At 44.4% G+C, this 27,571-nt stretch overlaps 1 protein-coding gene across 1 annotated transcript in view; it reads left to right on the top strand.

The window, feature by feature from the left end:
- Positions 1–27,571, top strand: part of jade2 (jade family PHD finger 2) — a 557,810-nt gene that overhangs the window by 506,712 nt on the left and 23,527 nt on the right. Inside the window, exon 13 of the mRNA XM_083635683.1 lies at positions 2,823–2,954. Within this exon, the coding sequence (XP_083491809.1) occupies positions 2,823–2,954 (132 nt within the window). The remainder of the gene's footprint in view (positions 1–2,822; positions 2,955–27,571) is intronic.

The following is a 27,571-nucleotide window of genomic DNA, read 5'->3' as shown; positions in this document are numbered from 1 at the left end:
AGGGACAGCAGGTATACTCTAGTGCCCCTGTCAAATCTAAAGACCTACAGGGACAGCAGGTATACTCTAGTGTCCCTGTCAAATCTAAAGACCTACAGGGACAGCAGGTATACTCTTGTGTCCCTTTCAAATCTAAAGACCTACAGGGCCAGCACGTATACTCTAGTGTCCCTGTCAAATCTAAAGACCTACAGGGACAGCAGGTATACTCTAGTGTCCCTGTCACATCTAAAGACCTACAGGGACAGCAGGTATACTCTAGTGTCCCTGTCACATCTAAAGACCTACAGGGACAGCAGGTATACTCTAGTGTCCCTGTCACATCTAAAGACCTACAGGGACAGCAGGTATACTCTAGTGCCCCTGTCAAATCTAAAGACCTACAGGGACAGCAGGTATACTCTAGTGCCCCTGTCAAATCTAAAGACCTACAGGGACAGCAGGTATACTCTAGTGCCCCTGTCAAATCTAAACACCTACAGGGACAGCAGGTATACTCTAGTGTCCCTGTCACATCTAAAGACCTACAGGGACAGCAGGTATACTCTAGTGTCCCTGTCAAATCTAAAGACCTACAGGGACAGCAGGTATACTCTAGTGTCCCTGTCACATCTAAAGACCTACAGGGACAGCAGGTATACTCTAGTGTCCCTGTCAAATCTAAAGACCTACAGGGACAGCAGGTATACTCTAGTGCCCCTGTCACATCTAAAGACCTACAGGGACAGCAGGTATACTCTAGTGTCCCTGTCACATCTAAAGACCTACAGGGACAGCAGGTATACTCTAGTGTCCCTGTCAAATCTAAAGACCTACAGGGACAGCAGGTATACTCTAGTGTCCCTGTCACATCTAAAGACCTACAGGGACAGCAGGTATACTCTAGTGTCCCTGTCAAATCTAAAGACCTACAGGGACAGCAGGTATACTCTAGTGCCCCTGTCAAATCTAAAGACCTACAGGGACAGCAGGTATACTCTAGTGTCCCTGTCAAATCTAAAGACCTACAGGGACAGCAGGTATACTCTAGTGTCCCTGTCAAATCTAAAGACCTACAGGGACAGCAGGTATACTCTAGTGTCCCTGTCACATCTAAAGACCTACAGGGACAGCAGGTATACTTTTCTTCATAGTTTCATCTGTGGGGTTAACTCAGTTCATCAGCACAGCAGATGCACTGGGCCCACATGGAGCTTCTGCCTGACAGCTTCACCCTGGTGCTTTCACTGGAATATTAAAGCTAGGTATTAACATGCATCTGAGCCTTTTGGATCCTTATCTGGGCAGCGCTTCACCATATAAAGACTCAAGTGTATGTACCTTAGATGCACTGAAGATGAAGAGAGATGTGATCGCTCAAACCACCTCTGGAGGCCATTCAGACACATCTGGCCACTTTGTTAACAGGTGTACAAACATTCCCAGCCAATATATTATAATGTGTCATTGGAAATAAGTTGTTTGTGTTGCTCTCTTTGTGACAAAACTGTTTTCAGCCATGTTCTTCTGTGACTGACAGCTGATTTAACAGAAGACCAGCTGTTGTCAGACTTTTTAAGCATTTGTTTATTGAGGTTTGCATATAAATCAAGGATACAATACAATATCAGCAATATAAACAATTCCCCCACCCTCCCTGAACATCTCATCCGTCAAATAAAAACAAACAAAAGAAAAACAGTGCATTCCATTTTAAGCAAAGTGTTTGACCAGTATAGCAGTACAGCTTGAGGATTGACATACAAATGTAGAGCATAGCATAAGATCAATAAATACTTGATATACAAATGTACTGTGGTATCAAACACCTATAGGACAAGCAATGAGGGTTCATGAATCCATAATGTGTTGCAAATCTTCGCTTTCAAGAAGATGTAGAAAAAGGTGCATCAAGTGATGCATCAATTCAAGATGCATCGATAATCGTTTTATCATCGCATCGCATCTGAATCTGAATTGAATCGAATCGTGAGGTGTCTAGAGATGCCCACCCCTACTGTTTACTGAGCTGTGGAGCTGCATCCCAGAAAGAGACAGACTGGACATCTATGAAAACATCTGAATGTTTTTATGATTTTTATATTTTTATTATCAAGTCTGTCTGAATGTTTTCATTATTTTTATGTTTTTAATAATTTTGTATCAAGTCGGTTTATGATTTTTTATCATTGTTTCTAAAAATATATATAATTGACTTCATCATCTAATAAAGTAAAAACTAAACCAAACCCTCGCTGTGTGGTTTTGGTGTTTTGCAGTAAAAGTGGCTCTCCTCTTGACTTTGACCGGCTAGTGTGGCTCTCATGGAAAAAATTGTGAGGATGACTGGTTTAAAACATTTCTCATGGGTCTTTAAAACCAAATCCAACCCCTGTGAGACTTAACAGCACTGAATCTCCGCTCATTAACTATGTGCTGTTTTGAGGGGGCGGGACCTCTGATAAGATGATCTGTTAGGATAGATCCAGCTTTGGTGCAGTTGTTTGTTTTCTGGATTTCCCCCATACTATGCAGCTATGCTACAGACAACAATGTTTTTCCTCCACATTCAGTTGGCGGGGCGGTACTGTAAGCGGGCAAATAAAATGAGTGTTACTTTGTAATGTCACAAAGTCACAGAAGTCAAAACGGCTCGTTTGGAGGATTCCCTCCCCTTATATGGCTGGTATGGGTTTATCTGGGGACCATGTGTTTTGAGACTTCCACCCATGTTCTTGATAACTGAAGAAGCAAGGAAATCTTGTTTTACACTAAATGTGACCATTAACTAAAATGAATCAACCAAAGTCCGTCACCTGACCCTATCTTCTGTCTCCCTGCAGAGAAAAGGCAGAAGGGAGAGAAGAGGAGGCAGAACGGAGTGAAGGAGAAAGGGAAGGAGAGAAGGAAGAGCAGTCCTGAGAAGAAGAAGGAGAGGTGGAAGTCAGAGAACGGCTCCCTGCTCAAAGAGCTAGGTATGTCTACTGTGTGTGTGTGTGTGTGTGTGTGTGTGTGTGTGTGTGTGTGTGCGTGCGTGCGGTGCGTGCGTGCGTGCGTGCGCACACGCAAGCTGACATAAGCTGACATAAGGTTGCAGCACATTCACAGTCTCTATCAATAATTTATTTAATCTATCACAGTCGTCCCCCTTCTCATGTAGATATGATGGATATTTATGTCTATTTGTTGTGGCTCCTTATCTTTTGATGTGGGTCTGCTCATTTTTGCTCATAGAGGTGCCCTGCCCTCTATACCTCTAGATCGCCTTTCTGTCCATACGGGGCTGCCATAGGCGTACTTAAAATGGTGTCTGGTACGCGCAAGATGGCGGCGGCCACAGCCGCAACCCATGTTGGTAGGTTATATTCGTTTATGTGTCGTTTTGCTTTGCTTTGTCACTTTTGTCCTGTCCCGTGTTTATGGGACCCTTTGACCGTGTGAGGACTATCTTGGATTCCTCACACATTCAACTGACGGGGATGGCCCAGTGTCGGGATGCTTCTGGAGGCCACGTCAGTTAAAGCCATGGGTGAGTGGGCCTTCGTCTCAATCGATAAACAGCCTTTCACTATTTTCTGTTCTCATGTTATGGATCATAATGCCAGTCAAGCCCTAGACACGATAAAATACGAGCTAATGAGCATATGACTGGGCTGATCCTGTAACAATACCAATATATATAATAAAAAGTCTTCATCAGGGCAAAAATCACTAACAATATCCTGGGACAATAGGAGTTAGGAATCTGCTCACTGACCTGCTGCCTGTCTGTGAGGCTCCCTGTGACCTGCTCTGTGTTCTCCCACTGTTGCCTGTGTTCGTTATTGCATTTTGCTTCTGATGAAATCTTTATATGTTGAAACTTTGGCATAAATAAATTATTGATGCATCGACTGTGAGCGACTCGCAACCTTTTTCCAGAAACGATGAAATAGTATCATCTATTATAATAATAGTCTGCTGTGGTCAGCACCTCTCCAATACCGCTGTACGTTTCCTTTTTCTTTCTTTTTTTACCAGAAAATTCCTGCCTCCATCATCAGTGTTGCCATGCGTTCTGTGTGATCTGATCAGTGTAGATCATGTCAGGTGCTGACTGCAGCCCAGCCCAGCCCAGCAGGCCCAGTCAGATGCATCAATCTGTTTGCACTGGAGCAAAACTCAGAGAGAGAGAGAGAGAGTCAGAGGAATAAACAGAGGGAGAGAGAGAGTCAAAGGAATAAAGAAAGAGTCAGTGGAATAAACAAAGAAAGAGGGAGAGAGAGAGTCAGAGGAATAAACAAAGAAAGAGAGAGTGTTACAAAGACTCCACGTCACACCAATTCGCCGGCCGACATTCAAGGCATATGCTAGGCCATCGGGCCCACCTAGGTCCATGGAAGCAGTCCCTGGATGGCATTTCAGTGATGACATCATCACTGTGTCGATGACATCTAGGGATGTTCTTGTCCGATGATGTCATAGTCAAGCATGGCATCATCACCGGAGAAATCACAATAGAAACCATGCTATCACTGATGACATCACAATTGGACTCCTGGCATCATCGGCAGTGTGACATTATTGTCAGTGATGTCATATCTCCAAGGGCAGCAAGACTATACCACAAGACACAGTTCAGAGTTCTGGGTTCAATGCCCAAGAGAGCAAGCGCGTATATATAGCGATGTGGCTCTCCCCAGGGTGGTTCTCCAGACTGGTGTCCAGACCAATATATGGAACATATGAAAAGGGACGAGCTGCACAACCGGCTATGGAACCAACTGCTAGTCGTGTTGTGGTGGTGCTATACGCTGGAATGATGAAGAAGGCCGGTGGATGAAGAAGGCTGGTGGTCAGGAACAGGAAGAACGGAACAGCCTTAGTAGGTGGGCTTCGACCCAATGCATATTTATTCCAGGAGGTGCTGGCCACAACTACCACCCAGTTAGCCAGCAGGTTATGGGAGAGAGGGGCCTCCATCATACTCTTATGAGTGTGCCTATAGAGAGCCAATGTGAAACGTCACTTCCTGCTTTCTCCCTGTACCAGCGCTGCGAAAAATATGAATGGTGGTGGACGGAGAATAAGGTTACGTTTTTGATCCCGTTTGAATTGTGCCACGGGGTGCCAACGCTAATTTTGTCAATTTAAAAAATAACTTTGCTGCTCCGGGCCCCATTGAATAGGATGTGGGCTCCACGATCAAACCTCTCTAACAGAGAGAGTTAGAGGAATAAACAAAGAAAGAGAGAGAGTCAGAGGAATAAACAAAGAAAGAGAGAGAGTCAGAGGAATAAACAAAGAGAGAGAGAGTCAGAGGAATAAACAAAGAAAGAGAGAGTCAGATGAATAAACAAAGAGAGAGAGAGAAAGTCAGGAATAAACAGAGAGAGAGTCAGAGGACTAAACAAAGAGAGAGAAAGTCAGGAATAAACAGAGAGAGAGAGAGAGAGAGAGAGAGTCAGAGGAATAAACAAAGAAAGAGAGAGAGTCAGAGGAATAAACAAAGAGAGAGAGAGAGAGAGTCAGAGGAATAAACAGAGAGAGAGAGAGTCAGAGGAATAAACAAAGAGAGAGAGAGAGTCAGGGGAATAAACAAAGAGAGAGAGAGTCAGAGGAATAAACAAAGAGAGAGAGAGAGAGAGGAATAAACAAAGAGAGAGAGAGAGTCAGAGGAATAAACAAAGAGAGAGAGAGAGAGAGAGAGAGAGTCAGGGCAATAAACAAAGAGAGAGAGAGAGTCAGAGGAATAAACAAAGAGAGAGAGAGAGAGTCCGAGGAATAAACAGAGAGAGAGAGTCAGAGGAATAAACAAAGAGAGAGAGAGTCAGAGGAATAAACAAAGAGAGAGAGAGAGTCAGAGGAATAAACAGAGAGAGAGAGTCAGGGGAATAAACAAAGAGAGAGAGAGAGTCAGAGGAATAAACAAAGAGAGAGAGAGAGAGAGAGAGGAATAAACAAAGAGAGAGAGTCAGGGCAATAAACAAAGAGAGAGAGAGAGTCAGGGGAATAAACAAAGAGAGAGAGAGAGTCAGAGGAATAAACAAAGAGAGAGAGAGAGAGTCCGAGGAATAAACAGAGAGAGAGAGAGTCAGAGGAATAAACAAACAGAGAGAGAGAGTCAGAGGAATAAACAAAGAGAGAGAGAGAGTCAGAGGAATAAACAAAGAGAGAGAGAGTCAGAGGAATAAACAGAGAGAGAGAGAGAGAGTCCGAGGAATAAACAGAGAGAGAGAGAGTCAGAGGAATAAACAAACAGAGAGAGAGAGTCAGAGGAATAAACAAAGAGAGAGAGAGAGTCAGAGGAATAAACAGAGAGAGAGAGAGTCAGAGGAATAAACAAAGAGAGAGAGAGAGTCAGAGGAATAAACAAAGAGAGAGAGAGAGTCAGAGGAATAAACAGAGAGAGAGAGAGTCAGAGGAATAAACAAAGAGAGAGAGAGAGTCAGGGGAATAAACAAAGAGAGAGAGAGAGTCAGGAATAAACAAAGAAAGAGAGAGAGTCAGAGGAATAAACAAAGAGAGAGAGAGAGAGAGAGTCAGAGGAATAAACAGAGAGAGAGAGAGTCAGAGGAATAAACAGAGAGAGAGAGAGTCAGAGGAATAAACAAAGAGAGAGAGAGAGTCAGGGGAATAAACAAAGAGAGAGAGAGAGTCAGAGGAATAAACAAAGAGAGAGAGAGAGAGAGAGAGGAATAAACAAAGAGAGAGAGAGAGTCAGAGGAATAAACAAAGAGAGAGAGAGAGAGAGAGAGAGAGAGTCAGGGCAATAAACAAAGAGAGAGAGAGAGTCAGAGGAATAAACAAAGAGAGAGAGAGAGAGTCCGAGGAATAAACAGAGAGAGAGAGAGTCAGAGGAATAAACAAAGAGAGAGAGAGAGTCAGAGGAATAAACAAAGAGAGAGAGAGAGTCAGAGGAATAAACAAAGAGAGAGAGAGTCAGGGGAATAAACAGAGAGAGAGAGAGAGTCCGAGGAATAAACAGAGAGAGAGAGAGTCAGAGGAATAAACAAAGAGAGAGAGAGAGTCAGAGGAATAAACAAAGAGAGAGAGAGAGTCAGAGGAATAAACAAAGAGAGAGAGAGAGTCAGAGGAATAAACAAAGAGAGAGAGAGTCAGAGGAATAAACAGAGAGAGAGAGAGTCAGAGGAATAAACAAAGAGAGAGAGAGAGTCAGAGGAATAAACAGAGAGAGAGAGAGTCAGAGGAATAAACAAAGAGAGAGTCAGAGGAATAAACAAAGAGAGAGAGAGAGTCAGAGGAATAAACAAAGAGAGAGAGAGAGTCAGAGGAATAAACAAAGAGAGAGAGAGAGAGAGGAATAAACAAAGAGAGAGAGTCAGGGCAATAAACAAAGAGAGAGAGAGAGTCAGGGGAATAAACAAAGAGAGAGAGAGAGTCAGAGGAATAAACAAAGAGAGAGAGAGAGAGTCCGAGGAATAAACAGAGAGAGAGAGAGTCAGAGGAATAAACAAACAGAGAGAGAGAGTCAGAGGAATAAACAAAGAGAGAGAGAGTCAGAGAAATAAACAGAGAGAGAGAGAGAGAGTCCGAGGAATAAACAGAGAGAGAGAGAGTCAGAGGAATAAACAAACAGAGAGAGAGAGTCAGAGGAATAAACAAAGAGAGAGAGAGAGTCAGAGGAATAAACAGAGAGAGAGAGAGTCAGAGGAATAAACAAAGAGAGAGAGAGAGTCAGAGGAATAAACAAAGAGAGAGAGAGAGTCAGAGGAATAAACAAAGAGAGAGAGAGAGTCAGAGGAATAAACAGAGAGAGAGAGAGAGTCAGAGGAATAAACAAACAGAGAGAGAGAGAGTCAGGGGAATAAACAGAGAGAGAGAGAGAGTCAGAGGAATAAACAAAGAGAGAGAGAGAGTCAGAGGAATAAACAAAGAGAGAGAGAGTCAGAGGAATAAACAAAGAGGGAGAGAGTCAGAGGAATAAACAAAGAGAGAGAGAGATTGGGGGGCAGAGAGAGGGGGGGCAAAGAGAGACCCCAGTCCCCATCATGGCTCATCATCAGTAACAAATAAAATCAACCTTGTTTTGGCCTGTAACAGAGTACCTAAATCACGCCCTCTTCAGGGTTTGTCGTGGGGCCTGTAGGGAGTGAAATTCCCCATTCATTTTCCCACAGATGTTTTGTAAAATCAGCTATATTCAGAAACACGAGAGACTCCCCACCCCACACGAGAGACCCCTCACCCCACCTGGATTTTCTCTTTCCGAGTGAAATGTTCTAAGGTCTCCTGATTCTGAATATAGCTGAATGATTCAGCCTGAATTGCTTGGTTTGACCAAGTAAAACTCTTTCTCTAGGGATTTTTATTACTGAGCATGAAGAGAGCTGCGCGCTTGACATCGGTCCTAGTGATTCTTGCTTCTGGTGCGGCAGTCAGATAAGATACAGATAGCAAGCAGTGGAGGACTCACACACAGAACTATAGACAAGACAAAAAGTCTTGAAAAGTCAGATCCTTTTTAAGACTTTTTGTCTTGTCTATAGTTCTGTGTGCGAGTCCTCCACTGCTTGCTATCTAGGGATTTTTATGAAATGTCAATGGAAAAATGAATGGGGAATTCACTCCCTGGGCAATCTCGCGATGGCGGCAGTTGAGCAGTTAAGCACCCTATTGTAATTCTGTTTTTACCCACTGGTCAGAGAGCAGGGTGAGCCAGGTCTTAGTCAAAGATTCGTCAGTTATCTTGGTAAACGATACTCCCAACAATTCTGTTCACCCTGGGAATCAAACCCATTGGTCATCTCTCCAGTTGGGGAATGATGTCTAAGTTTAGTCAAAATCCATTGAGCGGTGTCTGAGATATATGGAGCATGATGCATGGACAAAAGAACAAACAAACATTGTTTAGCACACGCTTTGGACCAAATCTGTGTCATCTTGAAAATGTTGCAACAAAGTGGTAAGATGCATCATTCACTTTAGTTTAGTAAAAAAAACAATCAGCACAGCAGCATCTGAAATAGCAGGTTTGACACTTGGAAAAACAATCAGTGTCATTTTGATAATGCTGTGAAAAGCATAATGCCTGAAAGTTTCATCTAAATCCAATAAGTGGTGTGTGAGATATGTGAAACATGGAGAACAAATGAAACAATGTGGCATCTTCCTCCTTTGACCAATCAGTGTCATTTTGAAAATACCACAACAAATTGGTGAGAGGCATAGTTCCTCTGAGTTTGGTGAAAATCTGATCAGCGGTGTCGGAGATATCCCATGATGGACAGACGAGCAAACTAATGAAGGACGGCGATCCATAATCCTTATCCCCCAAATGTTTCAGGAGTGACAACAGATCGATAATCCTTATCCCCCCAAGTGTTTCAGGAGTGACAACAGAGGGAGAGAGAAAAAGTGAGAATTAGGGAGAACGATAGAGAGCGAGGGAGAGAGAGACAGATGAGGAAAGTGAGGGGAACCTCAAAAGAGAGAGGGTGAGTAGCTCCGTCATTATTAATATCTGACATTGACGAGAGAATGGGCGAGAGACAGAGGTAGAATAAGGGAGAGAGAGAGCTGTCACTGTCGATACTCGTCACCGGTGAGATGAGGATGGATGGTAATGGTTATCTATCCTGCTGGAAGGGGATTCATTCCTCACTGCCGATCATTACAGCTACCTGTGACGCGCGGCGTGAGTCTAGCACACTCGGGGTCCGTGCACACGACGCACACACATCACTTTGTAATGAAGCGCTAAACGTTATGGAGTGGAAATGCAGCACACAGACCATACGCAGGTGTTTATTATATTTAAATTTCAGGCATGTTTAGCTGACAGAGAGGGGAGGAGGTAAGGGTGCGGTGTGTCTCACTGGAGGACGCTGTGACAGACTGTTGATGGACACACACTGGCTGTTGTGGTGATCACGTCTGTGACTTTGAAGTTACTAACACGCCCTGCTGCCTGCCTATAGACCCTTTTCACGGGGGCCATTTTGTGTCGAAAAGGCAGGGTAAACACGGGTGCAAGCAAAACACTGAGGGTTTCCAACTTCCAATCATGGAAATTGGAAACCCTCATTAGTGTTTTGCTTGCACCTGTGTTGAAAAGAGTCCATTGTATTAAGGTGTGAACTGATATCATCTCAGTATTCACAATCTCATAAAAGTCAACATCTAACACCATAAAAAGTCAAGTGGAAAATGTGTGGACCTCAATAATAATATAAGATGCGCCGATGCCGATTCGGGACTGGATGGCCACCTTCCGGTGCATGTTCTGGGCCTCTGAGTCCAGCCAGGTCCCTGGAAAGTATTCCTGGATCTATTGAGAGGGATAACATCACAATGGGACCTATGACATCATGTAACGTTTCCGACCGATGATGTCGAAAAATTTGGGGCATTTGAAGCCAGGTTTAGAGGAATAACTCATTTTAAATTAACAGTTGTGATGTCATTATTCAGTCTTAACTCATTGAGTGCCATGGACGAACATGTTCGTCAATTGGTTTAGTAACGTAGAGTGCCAAGGACGAACATGTTCGTCAATTGCGTTTTTTGACGGTGGGACGTTGATCAAAGCCTTCTGTATCTCCTGTACAAATATTGTAGCTATTGGGTGTGTATAACCTATTTTACAGACCCATAGGTGGCGACAGTGCTCTCCAGATTACAGAAAGGTCCGGAAAACTACAGCAAAAAGCCGTGATCGAAGAGAAGTCGATGCATGCTGCAGCCAGAGCCATATAGATTGCTCTGTCTGCAGCTGAAGTCGGGCTGCGAACATCAGTCAATCCGCGCACACAACTGAGCTCCTCTGCCTCTGTCTGTCTGTCTGCATATAGTTTCTCCACACGATTACCCGCCAGAAAGGCAGCACCCCACGCCGAAGGGCCAAACCTATCCCTGCAGTCCCGTTTGGCATTTCCTTGTCGCGCTGGGAGACGGCCGGGAGCCGCCCGGCGCAAAAACGGAGGCTCCGAAAATAGACTGGGTGCATGTGGGGAGGAGTTTGCAGCTGAGGCGGGGAGAGGGGGGTGGGGCACGCAGGCTCCACAGAACTACACCACGTCACTACATCAGAAAATATTAGCTAGCATCAGTGAATGTGCTTGAAATGCTGCATTTCACAAAAGGCTGAATATCTCAGCTTATAATTTGAAAACTGTCTTTTTGCTCAAAACAGCCTATCTTCTCCGGCTCATAACTAAAGAACGGAAAATGGGATCAATAAACTTTTTTTTGCAGATGATAGAAGAGAGTCTCCTCGTTCTTTGTGCGTGTTCGGTGTTTACATAGTAATATCACACAATATTCTGTGGGCCTCGAGAAATCACTGAAAACGCTCTGAAACTCTGGCACTGGGAGCTTCCGTTCTCCAAAAGTGGCTGGCACTCAATGAGTTAAACACCAATATTTGATCCTTTTCTCACTCACTCCTATGTCACCACCTGCACTCCCTGCAGGGCTTGAAATTAACGTTTTTGACCACCTGCCAATATGGCTGCTAGATTTTAAAGTTACCAGCCAATTAGAATTTCCACTAGCCGAAATGTTTTTCTTGAAATAAACTAGAATATGAGTGTGTTAATTTAAGTAAGTATCAGTATTTAAGTATCAGTAAGTGGCCCGGGATTCTCAAAGCCTGTGTTGAGGGTCACTCGAACAAAAATGCACTCTTGAAGCTAAATAAATCCAAAACCGTGTTAATTATTTAAATTTCTACTTCAATGAACATTTGGACACTTATTCAGCGAGTATCTTGCATCTTGCGTTCAGGTGCACTGTAATCTTTTTTCTTTCTTTTTTTTTTCAATTCCATCGCGGGCCGCATTTTGCCCATGTGTGCTCTAACGAGTGTGCCTATGACAATGCAAGCTACAAGATACGAGTCAAGCTCATACAGTACCTACAAAACCTACATGTACCTAGAAGAGGAGAAGGTTGGTTCTCCATACTTACCGGTATATGTGGCAGGGGGCTCAGAAGCCTCTCCGCGAGGTCTGGTACCTTCCGGGCTCCAAGAGCCCGGCCGGATCTCACTAACACTAGGGCTGGGCAATATATCGATATCATGATATGAAACTGATGCCTTCACGTGATAAGAGGTCTGCATTTTTCTCACTGCGAGGTAGAGCGATCTGGTGAGCGGAGCACAAATCTGCAGGACAAGAGGCGAGCAGCGGCAGTGCAGGCATACGTCCTCTGATTGGTTGCGCTCATGAAAGGTCAATGATAAGTAGGTCAGCGTTGAGATATTTTGAACTTTGAGCGCAGAGCAAAGTGGCGAAATCGAGCTGTGCGCATCGCCAAGGGTAGTGCTGCCGCCTAGTTGAGAAGCGCACTCTACCCCCATAGGAAAACAACGGGAAGCAGAGCTGTTTTACTGCGGATCAGGCGCCTTTAGATTTTGGATATCATAATATCGTGATATGGCATAAATGTTGTTGTTTCCTGGTTTTAAAGGCTGCATTACAGTAAAGTGATGTCATTTTCTGAACTTACCAGACTGTTCTAGCTGTTCAATAATTTCCCTTTATCCACTTAGTCATTATGTCCACATTACTGATGATATTTTATTATTTGTGAAAGCACCAATAGTCATCCCTACAATATTGTCACAATATTGATATCAACGTATTTGGTTAAAAATATTGTGATATTTGATTTTGTCCATATCGCCTAGCCCTATAACACAAACCAATCATTAACAAGCAACCAACAAGAGTGAGCAAGGTTTTTATGGTAGCTAAAATAATTTAGTAGTAAGATGCTTTGTGTTTGTGTGGGTGCATGAAATGAAAAACAATGTCCTCCAGGCAGTGAAACAAGCACATCCGCTGCCTGTGACGTTACCCTCTATATGTAGGCCATCATGTGGGTGGATTCACATGCTTATGTAATCTTAGTTGACATGTATCTATGTCTAATACATTATGAATATTCCTGCACCTTGCTAAAATGCTCTTGTCCATGCAGAGAGCTACTAATCACATGATCAATTACTGTAGCTTTGAGCCTAAATGAGAAGTACACACCTGAGTTATGATAATAATAAATATATACTGTAATAATCATTATTTATAGAGCACTTTCTTATACACAAGTTATAAAGTGCTTTACAAGATTAGAACAAATAACACAATTTAAAAGAGCATGGTAACAGAGAGGAGTAAGAAAAAAATCACCCTAACTAATTACCCTCACTAATGTCTTTATCCCCCTTTATTCTAAGCTTTCATGCAGATACAGCTGCACATTGGATCACATTTAATAATAAGATTATATTGTATTGATACCTGGATACATTTAATAATAAGATGATATTGTATTGATACCCAGAGGCATTTAATAATAAGATGATATTGTATTGATACCCGTAGGCATTTAATAATAAGATGATATTGTATTGATACCCGGAGACATTTAATAATAGATGATATTGTATTGATACCCGTAGGCATTTAATAATAAAATGATATTGTATTGATACCCGGAGACATTTAATAATAAGATGATATTGTATTGATACCCGTAGGCATTTAATAATAAAATTATATTGTATTGATACCCGGAGACATTTAATAATAAGATGATATTGTATTGATACCTGGAGACATTTAATAATAAGATGATATTGTATTGATACCCAGAGGCATTTAATAATAAGATGATATTGTATTGATACCCGTAGGCATTTAATAATAAAATGATATTGTATTGATACCCAGAGGCATTTAATAATAAGATGATATTGTATTGATACCCAAAGGCATTTAATAATAAGATGATATTGTATTGATACCCAAAGGCATTTAATAATAAGATGATATTGTATTGATACCCAGAGACATTTAATAATAAGATGATATTGTATTGATACCCAGAGGCATTTAATAATAAGATGATATTGTATTGATACCCGGAGACATTTAATAATAAGATGATATTGTATTGATACCCAAAGGCATTTAATAATAAGATGATATTGTATTGATACCCAGAGACATTTAATAATAAGATGATATTGTATTGATACCCAGAGGCATTTAATAATAAGATGATATTGTATTGATACCCAGAGACATTTAATAATAAGATGATATTGTATTGATACCCAGAGACATTTAATAATAAGATGATATTGTATTGATACCCAGAGACATTTAATAATAAGATGATATTGTATTGATACCCAGAGACATTTAATAATAAGATGATATTGTATTGATACCCAGAGACATTTAATAATAAGATGATATTGTATTGATACCCAAAGGCATTTAATAATAAGATGATATTGTATTGATACCCAGAGACATTTAATAATAAGATGATATTGTATTGATACCCAGAGACATTTAATAATAAGATGATATTGTATTGATACCCAAAGGCATTTAATAATAAGATGATATTGTATTGATACCCAGAGGCATTTAATAATAAGATGATATTGTATTGATACCGGAGGCAAATTCTCATGTTGCTCTGCCCTTAAATGCCAATAGAAAAGAATAGGCTGCAGCTTTATTTCTCCACCCAAGATGGACACATCAACACACAACACATGAAAAACATTAGAAATGCATAAATAGGACATCTTAGCACACTGACAACAGCACACGTGGGGCACATGTAGAAGAAAAGCCTGTATTACTTCCAGATCGAAGCCACAAGTTATGAACTTGAAGAAGAAAGCAAGAATCTCTAAAAAGCTAAAGAAACCAAAAAGCTCGAAACCACTGAAGGAACACTCAACTCTTTGTTGGATTATAACGTCTTGGTAAGTTTTACATGAAGCTGGGCTTAATTTCACTGTATCACTAACATTTCTGCATCATAAAATCCACCCATCAGTTATTATTATTATTATTAGTATTAGTATATAAAAGGGAACTCGGGCTCTGTCTGTTTCTCTGTCTGTCCCACTGATTACATCATCAGTGATGTCATAAAGTCACACACACACACACACACACACACACAAGGCTATAGTTCAGTGATGACGTCACTGATGATGTCATCAGTGGTGATGCCATCAGTGATGTCATCACTGATGCCATACATACTGTAGGCATTGTGACATCACTGATGATGTCATCAGTGACACACACACACACACACACACACACACGCACACATGAGAGCGACTGAGGGAGAGAGGAGAGGGAGAGAGACTGAAGCCTGGATTATGCTTGACGCTTTGGCCGGCCCCACGGAAATGAGAGACACGGGCCCCGTTCCAATACCCATACTTCCATACTATTTAGTAGGCAAAAAAAGATTTAGTATGTCCCAATACATAGTATGTCAGATGCAGTATGCCAAAAGTACCAGGATGTTGTACTACATCAGCTCCTATTTCGGAGTATGCATCGATGCATGCTGCTTCAGCCAAACTTCCCCACAATCCTTTGCGCAGCAGGAAGTTATGTCTTCTTCTTCTTCTAATGTTTTATGGCGGTTGGCAAACAACTTTTTGTGCATTACCGCCACCTACTGGAGTTACGTCGCACTGACTGAGCTGCGTGTTCATGAATGAGATAATTAACTTTAAGAAAGCCTTGAAATATGTTAAAACCAAACAAGCATGGTGTGTACCAAAACATGCATATCTTGATTCCTGTTTAGATCTCTGACTTAATGTTTTTGCTTTATTCATTTTATTTTGTTTATTTGATTGTCTGTTCCAATTTTGTAAATGTTTAGTCTGAATTTTTTGTATAATGTACTGTTTGTTACTGCCAGACTTTGTTTATTGAATAAAAAAAAAAAAAAAAAACTCAAATGTGGCGCTGCGGACGTCGGCGGAAGTGAGCAAGAGGTCGGAGTTCAGGAAGCTCACGTGACGACAGATGTAGTGTGTCCCAATAGTATGCATTTTGCATGCATGCTGCACACTACAATCCATACTTTGTGAGGGCAGCGGCAGTACATACTACAAGAAAGAAGTACAAGTATGGGTATTGGAACGGGGCCCTGGAATCCTGACGAGGAAGCGTGTGGAGCTTTTATACTCTGTGCAGGTTTCTGCTCGCGGAATTGAGCGCGAGTCTTGAAAACTCCACTTTGTCCGCCCAGCCGCGTCCGCATCCGCGTCCGTGTAGTTACAAAATTCGGGGTGCGCACGGCCAGGCGAAAACCGTCCGTGTTGTACCCCTGTATAGGGGAGAATAATCACGCAAGTGATTTGAGTGTGTTTCCTCTTTGACAGTGTTTACTGAATGAGAATCATAAAACATATACACATTTTTACACATATACATCCAACAAATTAGTTGTCATATCAGTATCATGTTCCAGTTACAGCTGGTATTTATCAGACATAATTCTCATTTTACCCCACTGTTACTGGTACCAGATGTGCACAAATGTATCAAACAAACTCTCAGAAAACACACAACAGTCACAAAACAACAATAAACAAACCACTGTGGAAAAGGCATCTACACAGCTGCATAAAATTCACTCAATAAACAAATACTAACAACTGCGCAAAATAGCCCATTCACTCCCGTACATGCGCGAATCCGCCACAGGGCGGCAGCACTGGGCGCAGCTACGGGTTGAACTCTGTAAACCAGGGCCTGAAACTACTGCAGCATGAACACTTTACCATACTCGGCAAACGTTAATTTAACTCCGTCACAACGTCACGTGCACTATCTCTCTACATTCAAAACATGTTCTGAAACAAGTACAACTGCTTAGCAGTGTGAAACAGCAACAACATACCTGTATAGGGGAGAATAATCACGCAAGTGATTTGAGTGTGTTTCCTCTTTGACAGTGTTTACTGAATGAGGAAATAGACACCTTCTCCTAGATATGTGGGCGGAGACAAAAGCAATCGATCTCAAGCTGATTTAAGGGTACATTGCAGATCACTGATAATACTCTTTTTAGCTCAACTTTTAACAAATAAATGATGAAATAAACAACAAATGAATTGAACCTCTGTTAGCAGTTTTACCCCTGATAAGAGGATATGGATTCTTACTGTTTTTAACCCTTTTTACATCTTATAGTTTTTTTTATGACCATGTGATCTTTTAAAACTTTATCACAGTATTTTAATCTCATTACCGATGCATGCATTTACTGTTTTTAAAACGTATTCGTATTTTACTATGTCTTCTTTTCAATGTGTCACACACTCCCCTACAAAAGAAATGTCGTCCCGACATTATCACAAGAGTATGTGCCCCACAGTTTCACAGGAACTAAGTTCTGAAGCCTTCTGTCCTGTAGTCTGTGAGCAGGTGCCCACCAAGGTCATAAGTCAAGGTCACAGTCCATTCAGAATGTCCAAATGTCATTGCAGGATCGCATCAACAGTCCATAAGCCGTTGTTCAACAGCAGTAAGGATCTGTGTATAGTCAGTTTGTGGATTGTCCATGACGATAGTCAATGTAAACAGTCCATATTCAATGTCCAGACTGTAAGCTCACAGTCAGTGGAGTCCATACACATAGGGAGGCTGGTAGAAGTATGGCTGAGGCGGAGGCAGCCATGAAACCAGTCCGGGCGTGGGGAAAAGGGGAAATTGTGGTGGGGGCTGAATGCTGTTTGGTTGCCCGGGACTGTAGCAGGCAGGAGTCCCCAACTGGTCATATGTGAAGACTCGAGGTGGCCGTCTCTCCCTCGGAGGTAGTCTGTAGACTTGTCCCTCGGCATCACCAGCATCACTTGACGAAGAAGATTGAGGTGCTGGTTCATCAGCAGGGAAGTTGAGTTCCTCCTCCTGATTCTCCTCAGCTGGTGGTGTTGGCGGTGCAGCTTGTTCTAGTACTCCATCATTTTGATCCTCTGGCAGGGCCCTATCCTCAGGCTCTGCCTCTTGCTCATCCTGTTCGCCATGTCTGTCGTCAGCGATATTTTGACCTGTGTGACCTTGGGGTGGCACATAATGAAAGTCAAACTCATCATCACTGTCTTCATCAGAGTCCCGAGGAGAGAGAAGCTGCTGCAACTTTCTTTGTTTTGGCTGTCTTTTGTTGACCGTAGAGTCTGGTGGCACCTCAAAAGGCAAATGATCACAGGGCATGAGGAGATTTCTGTGCAACACTCTAGAGCGCCCTTTACCTTGTTCTGGCCTCAGTTCGTAAATGGGCAAGTCAGGCCCGACCTGTCGCACAACAGTGTGGATATTGTCCTCCCAGTAATTGCGAAGTTTGCCTGGTCCCCCCTCTGGGTGTTAGATTCTTTATCAGCACTCGCTCACCTGGCTGCAGCACTGAGCTCCTGACCTTGCTGTCATAGTGTTTTTTACTCCTTTCTGCTGCTTTCTGGGCACTTTTGTTTGCAATTGCATATGCTTCTTCCATACCACGCTTCCATGTCTCTACATAGTCCCGGTGGTTGCTTGAGTCTGATTCTGAAGTCAGGCCGAACAGCATGTCAATTGGGAGTCTGGGTGACCGTCCATATAGAAGGTAAAACGGTGAGTATCCCGTCACCTCACAGCGAGTGCAGTTATAGGCATACATGAGTTTGTTCAGAGATTCTTTCCAATTCGACTTTTGTGTGTCAGAGAGTGTTTTGAGCATCTGCAAAATTGTTCGATTCATGCGCTCCACCTGCCCGTTCCCTTGCGGGTGATAGGGAGTTGTTCTGGAACCAGCGACACCGCAGTACTTTTTCAATTGGGAAAAGAGCTGATTTTCGAACTCTCCCCCTTGATCATGGTGAATACGAGTTGGAAATCCAAATCTCAACGCAAAATCATTGAAGAGGAGGTTGGCAGCTGTCTTCCCTGACTTTGATGTGGTGGCGTACGCCTGGCTAAAGCGTGTGAAATGGTCCACAATGATGAGGATGTACTCATATCCACCCTTACATCGGTCGAGATGAAGGAAATCGAGAGACACAAGCTCAAAGGGCTGTGTTGTCACTATGTTTGTCAATGGAGCTCTTGTGTCACGACTGGGTTTCTTCTGTTTGAGACAGGTGCAAGCTTTAGTTACATAATGCTCTATCTCTGACTGCATGTACGGCCAAAAGAAACGATCACGCACCAGAGAGACCGTGCGGTCAACACCTTGGTGACCCATATCATTATGGAGTTGCAGCAGTACATTCTTTTTGTATTGCTCTGGTAGGACCAGTTGTTTGCGTGCTGCAGTTGTTCTGTACAGAATGCCTTCACTGTCCAATTTGAGTTTGTCCCATTCTCTGAGGAGACATCTTGTTTTGGGACTCAATGTTTTTAGTTCTTTTGTTGGTGGCTTAGAATCTGATCGTTTGTATTCCAGCACTGGGGAGATGGTTGGGTCAGCCATTTGTGCCTCTTTCAATTCCTCTTTTGATAGGGGGACAATTGATGCAGTGGCTGAATCGGTTTCAACTGATGATGACTTGGCTGCAATTGACAGTGACCACGAGACATTAGAGTCCTTCTGTATCTCAACAGCTTGAATAGTGGCTCCAATAACATCAGACGACAGCTCCTGAGAACACTGCTTCATCATCGAGTCCACATCCAGAGGCATCCTGGACAAAGTATCTGCGTCAACATTCTCCTTTCCCGGTCTGTATTTAATTGTAAAGTGAAAGTCCGCTAACTCTGCTACCCATCTTGAAGTGATGGCGTTCAGCTTTGCAGTTGACAATACATAGGTTAGGGGATTGTTGTCACTGTACACAGTGAAGGTGGGAGCATAATATAAATAATCCCGAAATTTCTCAGTGATTGACCATTTCAAGGCTAGGAACTCTAGCTTTCCAGAGTGGAGGTGGTAGTTCTTCTCGGCTGCAGTTAGAGTACGAGAACCATACGCAATCACTCTAAGCTTCCCATCTTGCCTTTGATACAATACGGCCCCTAAACCTAGGTTAGATGCATCCGTGTGTAGGACAAACGGAAGAGAGAAATCAGGGAAACCTAGCACAGGTGGATTCAACAGGCAGTCGATCAGTTCTTCAAGTACACTCTGGTGCATGTTAGTCCAACTGATGGTCTTACTTGAAGGCACAATGTGGTTGTTTGTCTTTGATTTGTTTTTTCTCTTATTGTGAGGCACAGCAGGACCAGCTTCAGGGCTCCATTTCTGTAGATCATACAGGGGGCTGGCTATCTGAGAGAAATCCTTGATGTATTTCCGGTAGTAGCTCAGCAGACCAAGTATTCTCCTTAGCTGGCCCACTGTTTGTGGTCTGACATCTTTGAGTGCTCGCACAGCTTCAAAGTCAGCAGGGTCGACCATACTGCCCTCAGCTGAAACAATTCTCCCCAAGTAGCGGACCTCTGGTTTGAATATGTCACATTTACTTGGCTTCAGTTTAATGCCATATTCTCGGAGGCGCTGCAACACTTTTTGTATGTCACTCACATGTTGGTCAAAGGTTTTACTGAAAACCAACGTATCGTCCAGGTACGGGATGCAGATTTCATCCCGGAAACCCTCCAAGCACTCCTCCATACATCGCTGGAAGGCCGCCGGGGCATTCATTAGTCCAAAAGGAATGCGGACCCACTCATAGAGTCCCCAGGGGGTCACAAAGGCGGTCAGTGGCCTGCTGTTTTCAGACATGAACCCCTGGTGATATGCTTTTCCTTGGTCAAGCAGGGAAAACCAGGAATTGCCACCTAAGCCGTCCATGATGTCTTGGACTCTTGGGATGGGCTGGCGATCTGGGTGTGTCTTTCTATTGAGGTCTCTGTAATCGATGCACAAGCGGAGAGTGCCATCTTTTTTTCGGACACAAACAACATGGGAGGAGTATGGGGAATTGGACTTTTTGATCCAGCCTTGTGCTATGAGGTCATGCAAATATCCCTTCATCTCCTGATAGAGAGGTTTTGGCACTGACATATAAGTGCGTCTGACTGGCTCTGGGTCTTTAAGAGAAATACTTATTCGTATTTTACTATGTCTTCTTTTCAATGTGTCACATCCGCACGGAGCCTTGCGGGGGGGGCGTGTCTGCTGATTTGACGTCACTTTTCCGTGCGGACACTGGCGTTCCTCGCTGATGCGGAAAGCATAATGAGCCCTTGAGGGAGAGGGAGAGAGACTATGGAGTTTAAACAGTGCCGTTTTAAGGACCGCGACGGGGTTCCAACCGGGTTGCCGTAGTCCCGGAAGCACATATCACTAAGCTGCACGACACCAAAACACTACGGCTACTTCTTCCTGAGAGCTGCTGGCAACAGTGGACATGCCTATGAACAAAGAAGAAATTCAGTCAAATTAGCGGACATATTTAACAAATATACTCTTTATTCATAGAACTACTAATGATAGAATCGAATATACATGGAATGACAGTGCCAAATACGATGAAAACGTGTAATTCACATGCTAACAGCTCGGCGTAGTGCCGGGTACGTCAAACTACTTCTCCCATAGTCGGCAGCAAGGCTACAAGGCTCGGGGAGGTGCCTAGATAGAATCGCGCATGCGCAAAGTGGCTCTCGATGCCGTTGCTCCAAGCCGTGGTTGCTTAAACTCCCTACTGAGGGAGAGGGAGAGAGAGGCGAGGGAGGGGGGGAGACTGAGGGAGAGAGAGAGGTGGAGAGAGACTGAGGGAGAGAAAGAGGGAGACGAGAGCAACTGAGGGAGAGGAGAGGGGGAGAGATACTGAAGCAGAGGGAGAGAGACTGAGGGGGAGGGAGAGATGCGAGGGAGAGGGGGGAGAGACAGAGAGAGAGAGAGAGAGGGAGAATGAGGGAGAGAGAGAGGGAGACATTGCGCATGCGCCAATAGGGCAGGCAAGGCCACGCAACAACCGAGCTGTGTATGCGAGCTGCAGAGCGGGCCAGGCTGTGAGCCTGCACAGCGGGCAAGCCTAGGAATCGAGCGCACGTAGTGTGCGAGATGCCTAGTATGTCAAAGTCACGCTGTTTTTTGTGTTTTAAGAGTATAGTTCCAGGTTTTATGAGTTAAGACTTTTGGCATTGTGGGCCGGCAGTAGCCTAGAGTTCAGACAAAATTGGCTTGGTTTTCCATTTGTATTCCGAGCTGATTGCTGTAGCTCATTTTACTCACCAGTTTCAGGAGTGTCGGTCTGGAAAACCTGCAATGGATCCTGCCTCAACCTGCTTAAAATAACTAGAATTATTGTGCGCTTCGCACACTCATTTCTAGCGCAGTGCCTCGCGCGCCATTCTGAGCATGTGCAGTTGAGCAAATGTTTGCACCCCTCCGCCTTATTAGTGAGATTTCACCAGTAATGGGTTTCAGTGGAGAGTTTTGTTGTTCCATGTTGGTCTGAATTAACCGTGCGAGGCTGCTGGATTCACGTGAAAATGAGATCACGATCACGTGACAAATTCATCTTGCCATCTATTGGTTTGAATCTGAACCACCAGTGATTCGGACCAGTCAGTGTCCGAGGAAGGAGGAGGCGGTCCTAAGTGGTTGAAGTTAGCTTGTGATAGATGGTGACTGATGGTTCATCCAATCACCTGCCAAGTATTTTTCTGAAAGCCCTTTTTAACCTGTTTCCAAGATCGAGTTCCCAGTTGGTTCTGTGAAACAAACCATCTGGCAGCAAGTTAGGTCTAAATGGGTTTCAGTGGAGACTTTCAGTGTCTCTTGATGTTCTAAATTGGTTTCAGTGGTGTTCTAGTGTCTCATGATGGTCTGAATCTTTTTGGGAAGCTCCAATTTCAGGATATTAATTATTGGTGTCAGCCATCAAATTCTATATTGATCAAACCCTAATATACAGTACAGTATATAGACTCCAATATGTCCAGCATCATGTCCATCTGTATCTAGGATGGTGGATTTAAGATGTAATGCGACAGTGATGTTTTGAGCTCTCGCCCACACACACACACACACACACACACACACACACACACACACACACACACACTGCAGCGAGGCAGGCCCGTCTCTCATTTCCTTATGTAACGTCGCAGGGCCAACAGTGTTTTCCTCTCGATGTGAATATGATCAATACACAGAGATGATAACAGAGGACAGAAGAGCTATTTGGCTCTGCCTAACTGCTTCCTGTTTGGATATTATCTATGTATCTCTCTCTGTGCCTCCCCCTCTTTTTCTCTATTTTTCTCTTTATTTCTTTTTCTCTCTCTCTTTCTCTCTATATCTTTCTGTCTTTTTCGGTGTCTTTCCATCTGACGAGGACTGGAACTTGATGTTCAATGGATGCTGGGACACCATCGCTCACATAGTGTTTCCATGACAAACAAGCCTGTGTGTGTGTGTGTGTGTGTGTGTGTGTGTGTGTGTGTGTGTGTGTGTGTGTGTGTGTGTGTGTGTGTGTGTGTGTGTGTGTGTGTGTGTGTGTGTTGCGTGCCTGTGCGTGTGTGTGAGACTGTTTGTGTGTGTCGGGCCATCTGTTATCTGTCGGGCCTGGTACTGACTCCCAGGGCTTTGTCTGTCTTCCTCTCTGTGTGCTGGGATGAGGAAGACAGACATGTAGCATAACTCCACTCAGATGTCCTGTCCCCTATCCCCACTGTTTATTAGTGATGTCCTCCTGTCCCCTATCCCCACTGTTTATTAGTGATGTCCTCCTGTCCCCTATCCCCACTGTTTATTAGTGATGTCCTCCTGTCCCCTATCCCCACTGTTTATTAGTGATGTCCTGCCCCCTATCCCCACTGTTTATTAGTGATGTCCTCCTGTCCCCTATCCCCACTGTTTATTAGTGATGTCCTCCTGTCCCCTATCCCCACTGTTTATTAGTGATGTCCTCCTGTCCCCTATCCCCACTGTTTATTAGTGATGTCCTGCCCCCTATCCCCACTGTTTATTAGTGATGTCCTCCTGTCCCCTATCCCCACTGTTTATTAGTGATGTCCTGTCCCCTATCCCCACTGTTTATTAGTGATGTCCTGTCCCCTATCCCCACTGTTTATTAGTGATGTCCTCCTGTCCCCTATCCCCACTGTTTATTAGTGATGTCCTGCCCCCTATCCCCACTGTTTATTAGTGATGTCCTCCTGTCCCCTATCCCCACTGTTTATTAGTGAGGTCCTCCTGTCCCCTATCCCCACTGTTTATTAGTGATGTCCTGCCCCCTATCCCCACTGTTTATTAGTGATGTCCTCCTGTCCCCTATCCCCACTGTTTATTAGTGATGTCCTGTCCCCTATCCCCACTGTTTATTAGTGATGTCCTGTCCCCTATCCCCACTGTTTATTAGTGATGTCCTCCTGTCCCCTATCCCCACTGTTTATTAGTGATGTCCTGTGCCCTATCACCACTGTTTATTAGTGATGTCCTGTCCCCGATCACAACTGTTTATTAGTGATGTCCTGTCCCCTATCCCCACTGTTTATTAGTGATGTGCTGTCCCCTATCACCACTGTTTATTAGTGATGTCCTGTCCCCTATCCCCACTATTTATTAATGATATCCTGTCCCCTATCCCCGCTGTTTATTAGTGATGTCCTCTCCCCTATCCCCACTGTTTATTAGTTATGTCCTGTCCCCTATCACCACTGTTTATTAGTGATGTCCTGTCCCCTATCCCCACTGTTTATTAGTGATGCCCTGTCCCCTATCACCACTGTTTATTAGTGGGATTCCATGGGCCATGTGCCAGTGGTGATTTGAAGGGGGATCATTGGCGGACTTTTCCTCCTGTCTCCCTTTTAGGCACTGGCTGAGCTTCATCCTTAACTAAAGATGAGGTGTAATGGCCGTCGTGTCCACCAGGAGCATCTCACCAACTTATTTTGTCTCATTATTCTCAACTAGTGCAGTGCCCGTTCCCCCATGCACCACCCCGTGTACACCTTGCACACACACTGCACTCTGTCAGGTCCCCCTAACCGCACTCCCCAAGTTTGAAGTCGATCCGACAAACGGTTCTTGAGCTACACAAAAGACAGACATACAGACAGTCCTGGAATAAGTCCAAATTGCATGAAATGCGGCAGCGCACTCCATCGGGGTCCGAGCAGCGCACTCCCTAAGTTTGAAGTCAATCGGACAAATGTTTCTCGAGATAAACTGCTTTTTGTGTTGCCAGTAAGTGGCACGGGAAATTGCAAGATATTCAGCGCCGCACTACTTCGAGTTCCCAGGAGAACACTCCCAAAGTTTGAAGTCAATCGGATGAATGGTTCTAAAGATAAACCACTTTTTGTGTTGCCAGTAGGTGGCGCTGTGCGGAATTGCACAGAACTCGGCACTGATCTATGTCAGGTTCCCAGCAGCACACTCCCCAAGTTTGAAGTCGATCAGATGAATGGCTATCGAGATAAACCGCTTTTGTGTTGCCAGTAGGTGGCGCTATACCAAATTGCATGGAATTCAGCACCCTGCACTCCGTTGAGTCCCCCTAAGTGCAATCCCAGAGTTTGAAGTTTGAAGTCGATCAGATGAATGGCAATGGAGATAAAGCACTTTTTGTGTTGCCAGTAGGTGGCGCTATGCCAAATTGCACGGAATTCAGCTCCCTGCACTCCCTTGAGTCCCCCTAAGTGCACTCCTCGAGTTTGAGGTCGATCGGACGAACGGTTCTCAAGATAAACCACTTGACTCATTATAGCCTACCATTATAGCCACGTAAAAATCTCTTAGAAATCTCACTTAACTAAGATCTACTGATTATTTCCCCTTGATTTTATTCATGACAGACTTGATGACACATGAATATTAATGCTGCTTATTCATCTTACAAATACATGTTCTACTATTCTTTGCTCCTTCATGCTGCCCTCTCTCAGCTGCATTGCAAGACATTCTTTAATTGGAACCTGAGGAGGGATGCTGCCTCCCTCATTCTCACAGCAATGTAAACACAGGGTCGTTAAAAGTGACGACCCTGTGTTTATTCTCACTAAAGCCACTTCTTAATATGCAGTGGAATCCGGATTATAACCAGCTCCTAGCCGGTTGGCCTGCATGTTAAACAACAATTAGCCGGCTTATGCGCACTCCCGCGAGTGCAGATCATTTCCATCTCAACCCAAAGTATACGATCCGCATTATAGGAAAAGCAGCTGTTGTTTAACTCTGGCAGCTCATGATCCAGATCATGTAGCTGTTATCCTGGCTTTGTCCTTTCCTCCGGGGGGCAGGCCAGGAGCAGTGGTCGCTTTCTCGTACAGCGCCCGGGGACCGACTTCGGATGTTGTCGTCACCGGTCGGATGACGATGACGATCTGATCTTCTGCATGTTTTTAATGGGGGGGGGGTTATATACGGAGGAGCCCCCCTGGGGGAGCACGGGGAGAACATGCAAACTCCACACAGACAGAAAGGCCCTTACGACGAGATACCCCACCTGGGCAGTGGGCACTGAAGATATGGGGGGGAACACAACCACAGCGCCCACAGTGTCCCAGGCGAGAATCGAACTCAGGACCTTCTGACTCCGAGGCGACAGCTCTACCACTGAGCCACCGTGCCCCCGGTACAACAATTAGCCACCAACCCGCATTCACGACGTGCATTTTTCGGCTTTCAAGGCCGGTGTGAAAGCGGCTAGAGAGAGAGGCAAAGAGGACACTCAGGACAGACAGAGAGAGAGAGAGACAGAGGACAGACAGAGACTGGCAGACAGTCAGATTCTGTTTTTTGATAAGGGAGTGATGGAATTTACCTTTTTGTTTTAGTCACTTTCCCTCAACCCTCCTCATCGGTCTAGATCAGGGGTGGGCAACTATTTTTCATGGGGGGCCACAGGAGAAACCCAGATTGTTGCCGGGGGCCGAACAAATATTGTCATGCCGTAACCCATGGATGGGCAACTTTGATGATAGAGAGGGCCACAAAAAATGTCCTCGCTACCAGGTTTTGCTGAGGGCCGAACGGCGCCAGCGCGAAAAATTTGGGGCATTTGAAGCCAGGTTTAGAGGAGCCGTGTGAGGTCGTTACACTGCCCAACACAATGCAGGATGAGGGCGGTGTGATGTCGCTACACTGCCCAACACAATGCAGGATGAGGGTGGTGTGAGGTCGTTACACTGCCCAACATAATGCAGGATGAGGGTGGTGTGAGGTCGTTACACTGTCCAACACAATGCAGGATGAGGGTCGTGTGAGGTCGTTACACTGTCCAACACAATGCAGGATGAGGGCCGTGTGAGGTCGTTACACTGCCCAATATAATGCAGGATGACGGCGGTGTGAAGTCGTTACACTGCCCAACATAATGCAGGATGACGGCCGTGTGAGGTCGTTAAACTGTCCAACACAATGCAGGATGAGGGCCGTGTGAGGTCGTTACACTGCCCAACATAATGCAGGATGAGGGCCGTGTGAGGTCGTTACACTGCCCAACATAATGCAGGATGAGGGCCGTGTGAGGTCGTTACACTGCCCAACACAATGCAGGATGAGGGCCGTGTGAGGTCGTTACACTGCCCAACATAATGCAGGATGAGGGCTGTGTGAGGTCGTTACACTGCCCAACATAATGCAGGATGAGGGCCGTGTGAGGTCGTTACACTGTCCAACACAATGCAGGATGAGGGCCGTGTGAGGTCGTTACACTGTCCAACACAATGCAGGATGAGGGCTGTGTGAGGTCGTTACACTGCCCAACATAATGCAGGATGAGGGCCGTGTGAGGTCGTTACACTGTCCAACACAATGCAGGATGAGGGCCGTGTGAGGTCGTTACACTGTCCAACACAATGCAGGATGAGGGCCGTGTGAGGTCGTTACACTGCCCGACATAATGCAGGATGAGGGTCGTGTGAGGTCG

The sequence above is a fragment of the Poromitra crassiceps genome, assembly GCF_964638095.1.
Source record: "Poromitra crassiceps genome assembly, chromosome: 1".
Classification (NCBI taxonomy): domain Eukaryota; kingdom Metazoa; phylum Chordata; class Actinopteri; order Beryciformes; family Melamphaidae; genus Poromitra; species Poromitra crassiceps.
The sequence above is the reverse complement of the archived record's forward strand: the minus strand, read 5'-3'. Positions and strand labels throughout refer to the sequence as shown.